This window comes from Coptis chinensis, chromosome 5 (assembly GCF_015680905.1).
Source record: "Coptis chinensis isolate HL-2020 chromosome 5, ASM1568090v1, whole genome shotgun sequence".
NCBI lineage: Eukaryota > Viridiplantae > Streptophyta > Magnoliopsida > Ranunculales > Ranunculaceae > Coptis > Coptis chinensis.
Window position 1 is genome coordinate 71,699,731 of NC_141460.1, and position 4,490 is coordinate 71,704,220.

Genomic DNA, 4,490 nt, shown 5'->3' on the forward strand with positions numbered 1-4,490 from the left:
GGATGTTGGATTCCGTCTCGCATGATTTTTCGATTTTTTTTTGTTTTTTAAAAAAAATTTAAGACGGGATGTTTCATTCCGTTCGGAGCGTTTTTTCGATTTTTACGTCTAGACGGAATCTAACATCCCGTCCGAGATTAAAATTCACCTTTGCATTGGGCAGCTTTACTTTGTTTTTCACCAAAACGGTGATAAAAGGGAGAAAATATTGACTTGCATTGGGAATGCTGTTTTGGAAAAAAAAAACTTTCTTCATGTAATCATGATAATTTCACCCATGGGTACACTGAGTAAACTCCCCAGAAGAAAAAGAGTAGAAACCTTGAAACCCTGATTTGATTTTTCACGATGGCGCTCATAGCAACAAGAAGATCACTCACAACACTGATTACACGAACTTTGGCTGTTTCAATCCTTAACAAGAACCAAAACATGATTCATGATTCAAGAAAGATCCCATCAACACCCCGGTTCAAAACATCTGGGTCGGGTTACTCACCATTAAATGACCCATCACCAAATTGGAGTAACAGACCACCTAAAGAAACTATTCTTCTAGATGGTTGTGATTATGAACATTGGCTTATTGTTATGGAATTTCCAGCTCCGTCCAAACCTTCTGAAGATGAAATGGTTCAGTCTTATGTCAGCACTCTTTCTTCTGTTCTTGGAAGGTAAAAATACTAATTATTATTTCTTTTTTTACAAGCTTTCGTTTTTTAGATATTATTTTTTTTTTTTTAGAAGAGGAGGCAAAGAAGAAGATTTATTCTGTTTGTACAACGACTTATACTGGTTTTGGTGCATTGATATCGGAAGAGCTTTCGCATAAAGTTAAAGGTAAATGGAGTTTTTGAGTTTTGAAATTTGATATTTGTCAATTTTTTTAATTGGTTGGTTTTGTTTGGATGTTGTTGATAGCTTTGCCTGGTGTACTTTGGGTGTTGCCTGATTCGTATCTCGATGTTCCCAATAAGGATTATGGAGGTGGCTGTTTATTAAATGAAATTTTAATTTGGTTTTTAGGGTTTAATAGATTGAAATGTTTTGAAATGGTTTTTTGGTTTTTGGGATTTTTGTTAGGGGATTTATTTGAAGATGGGAAAGTGATACGTAGGCCTCAGTATCATTACGACCAGAGGCAACCAGCTGGTCACAGGTCTCGTCCTCGGTATGATAGACGTCGGGAAACAATGCAAAATGACAGGAGAGGTCCAATGCAAAGAAGCAATCAAGGGCCTGCTGCTCAATATCCAAATCAAGGGCCTGCTTCTCAACATCCGAATCAAGAGCCTGCTGCTCAATATGCTAATCAAGGACCTGCTTCTCAATATGATAATCAAGGACCTGCTTCTCAACCAGCTGCAATGGGTGGTCAGAATTCACTTAACACTGGAGAAAGAGTACCTTATCCCAATCAAGGAAATTATTCCCAGGGTGGTGCCTGAGTATCTATGGCTGAAGTACCGAGTCCAAACTTTGACAAATGAATTGAGGTTTGTAGGAATTGTTGTTTTTAGAGTTTTAAAATGAACTTGGTTCTCTTGAATGAACAAGAATATTATGTCTACTATCTATTTAGAGGTGAGGAATGTGCATGTTTATCAAATATCATTTTGTGTCGAAGTTCTTACAAGTGAGAGCAAACTGCGGTTTCATTGCATCTCCGCATTGGCATTATAAAGATGGAATGATATGAAACTTATCCACATCTCATAGTTGCAAGTAACCTTTGATTCCCTGAAACGCCAATATTACTTGTATATTTGTAGTCCTAATGCAGGCTTAGTTTGTGTATTTTCAACATGATTACATATTTGTTGAACTTAGTTTGTGTATTTATAACCTGATTACATATTTGTTGAACTTTTAATGTTGTGCCGTTCTGACTTAGTAGAACTATCAACTATCATAATTTTTTTTTGCTTGGTACTACCTTGTGATCCGTGATATGGCCATTGGTATACCATTTGGATTATGGTAAAGCCCCGTGTTACTTTTATGTGGTTTCTATTATTTAAGGTAGTGGTGTCTATACATGTACATGTACGTATATTTAGGTTTTAGAGAAAAGAGGAAAGGAAAACACGCTCGATTAGAAATAGTGATTTAGGGCTAGCAGATTGAGACATTCGAAGCAATGGGAGAGGACATTAATCCAAGATCAAAGAAAGGGAATCGACTTTCGTGCAAGAGAGGCTGTTATGCCTTTTAGGTACCTATTAGGGAGTAGTAGGAGTTATATAGTTGTCGTAAAATAGAATTCATGAGAGTCAGAGATGATGGTCTACTTGAATTAGAGGCAAAAAGTTGAGAAAAATAAGGATGGTACAATCTATGACAGAACAGTGGCTGGTAGGAGTGTACGACTTAAATAGGAATATGCAGTTGGAGCAACTGTTTAAAAATTTGGCGGGTGATGTTGGAGAAATCAATGAGCCACAGCTTATGTTTCAGCCTTTCAGGGCTCAAAGCTTTTCAAGAAATCAAGTTTAAGGAAAGTTTGGAAATCTCTGGAAAGCTGAGAGTAGTTTATGGTTGGCCAGCTTGACCATAGTTTTGCTAGTGTTATTTAGTGTTAATTGTATATAAGGAAATGATTTTTAATTTATGTTTAATATTGGTGTCAACTTGTGATGAACTCCAGAAAAGAAGTGTGTCAACTTGTTTGGTATCATTTTGTCCTTACGTTTAATACAGCTACCTTATTGTTCCTTCCTCTGCTTCTCTTCTCTTAGTATCTTTTCCTGTATTCTTTTGTCACCATTTTAACTCAACTAGTGTTCGTTTTAAGACAAAGCATGGAGGAGTTTGATGATAAGTTCTAACGGAATTACTAGACATCATTGCGTAACAAGGCCTCCATTCTGCTCGGTTCTCTCTTGAGATCACTACTGCTGTAAGACAAGGATAAACTTGGTAGATAGGGGAATAACATAGCAAAAGAATAAGTGAAGGCAAAAGGGACCTGGACTTCAACAAAATATTGGTTGGAGTCCACGGAGATGGTTGTTGGTTGTCGATGCATTAGTTGAGTTAGTTCAGTATTATAACCCTCTGTTCTATCTTTATCAAGCATCTTCTTAGGATCTTGTGAAACCTCCTATCTGGCAGTATAACTGCATTCGTGCACCGTGTTCTGTTTCAGTTTCTGGCTTCCGGAGTGCAGTGATATAATTGGGATATGTTGCTAGTTGTGGTTCATACTCTGCTTTTTCTTTATCAGTCATAATTTTAATTTCATAGAAACTTCCTTTTTAGCAATTATAATAACATTCTTGCATTTTAGGTTTTGCTAGCGACTTCAGTGAAGTGCAGTGATATCTTTGGATTATTTTTCAAAATTAAGACAAGCATCTTTAATCTGCATGTCTAAAAACACATTTACTGTCTCCTTTTTAAGATTGCTCAGATGCTAAGGATCCTAGTCAACTTATGTTGGCAAACTAGTAGGACTTGATTCTGTAGTATAATTAGGTTTTAGGCATCTAAGTAAGGCTTCTCTATACAGGCTTGCCAATCAAAAAAAAAAAAGTAATGCTTCTCTATTTCATGTTTTTTTTCATTTTGCGGACTGGATTGCGTCATTTGTGTGATACTTAATAAGAAAATGGTAGAAACTGTTGGTCCCGCATTGTATGATGCTTGTGATGCATGCTAGAAACTGAACCTGTGACGCGTGCACTGTCGAATTTTATTCACTTCCTTCGGTTTCATAAATTAGTTGCATGGTTAGAGATTTGGGATATTCGACTCAGTAAGTCCTAATTGAAGTCATCTCTGAATTTCCTTGAAATCCAAATTCTGCATTCCATTATCTTCTGCGTAAGATCAAAGTAATGCACGGAATGGTAGATAATACAAAAGCGAATCATAGCGATTTCAGATAATGTTCCTTTTTTTCGTTTACATGCTAAATTGTGTTTTCTTTTCATTTTTCTTGAAACAAGCACAACCTTCACTACACTTAATTAGATAGGTTTTTACACATCCTTACATTAGACCTTCCAATGGCATCAACTCATACAATCTGACTACGTTCATGATTCACAAAAGTAGTTAGAGATCCCAAACTCTTCTCATCAGCTACTAACCTAGCAAGATAATCTGCCACTTCATTTGCTTCTCTGCATATTATAGTGATTCTGACTTCCGAAGAGTTGCTCAACAAGCGACTGCATCGATCAACTCTTGTCCATAGCTCCCATCTAAGACCTGCTACTTCCTCCATCAGTTTTTGCTTGTTGATCTCCAAGTCGGTTCGGATGACAAGCTTCTGAATTCCCTGTTGGACAATAGCTTCAGCTACATTATTAATAGCATGGCCACGAGAAATGTCTATAAGTACACATCATCTGACCCATCTGGTAGCAAGTGACTCCTCATTTCCTACACAACCAGATGAGCCAGGATTTCCTTTGCTACCTCCATCATCATTTAGGCATTACCGTTGAGCAGAGGGGCTGTTCCAGGAAATTTAATTCTCATAG

At 37.0% G+C, this 4,490-nt stretch overlaps 1 protein-coding gene across 2 annotated transcripts; it reads left to right on the forward strand.

Moving 5' to 3' along the window:
* Positions 1-210: 210 nt before the first annotated feature.
* On the forward strand, positions 211-1,711 carry LOC147498733 (uncharacterized). 2 transcript variants are annotated; one of them, XM_086560652.1, is made up of 4 exons: positions 211-674; positions 745-840; positions 922-987; positions 1,084-1,711. In XM_086560652.1, the coding sequence occupies exons 1-4, from the start codon at positions 560-562 to the stop codon at positions 1,446-1,448; spliced, it is 642 nt and encodes a 213-aa protein (XP_086416778.1). In that variant the 5' UTR covers positions 211-559; the 3' UTR covers positions 1,449-1,711. The 2 variants fall into 2 exon arrangements, with proteins under 2 accessions (XP_086416778.1, XP_086416779.1); XM_086560653.1 differs by having other exon boundaries at positions 338-674; positions 748-840.
* Positions 1,712-4,490: the final 2,779 nt, after the last annotated feature.

Bases quoted from the DNA above. Each gene is read 5' to 3' on its own strand.
- LOC147498733 (XM_086560652.1), top strand. From the start codon at position 560: ATGGTTGTGATTATGAACATTGGCTTATTGTTATGGAATTTCCAGCTC. The intron at 841-921 runs GTAAATGGAGTT...TGTTGTTGATAG, and splicing joins GCTTTCGCATAAAGTTAAAG to CTTTGCCTGGTGTACTTTGG. The intron at 988-1,083 runs GTGGCTGTTTAT...GATTTTTGTTAG, and splicing joins TCCCAATAAGGATTATGGAG to GGGATTTATTTGAAGATGGG.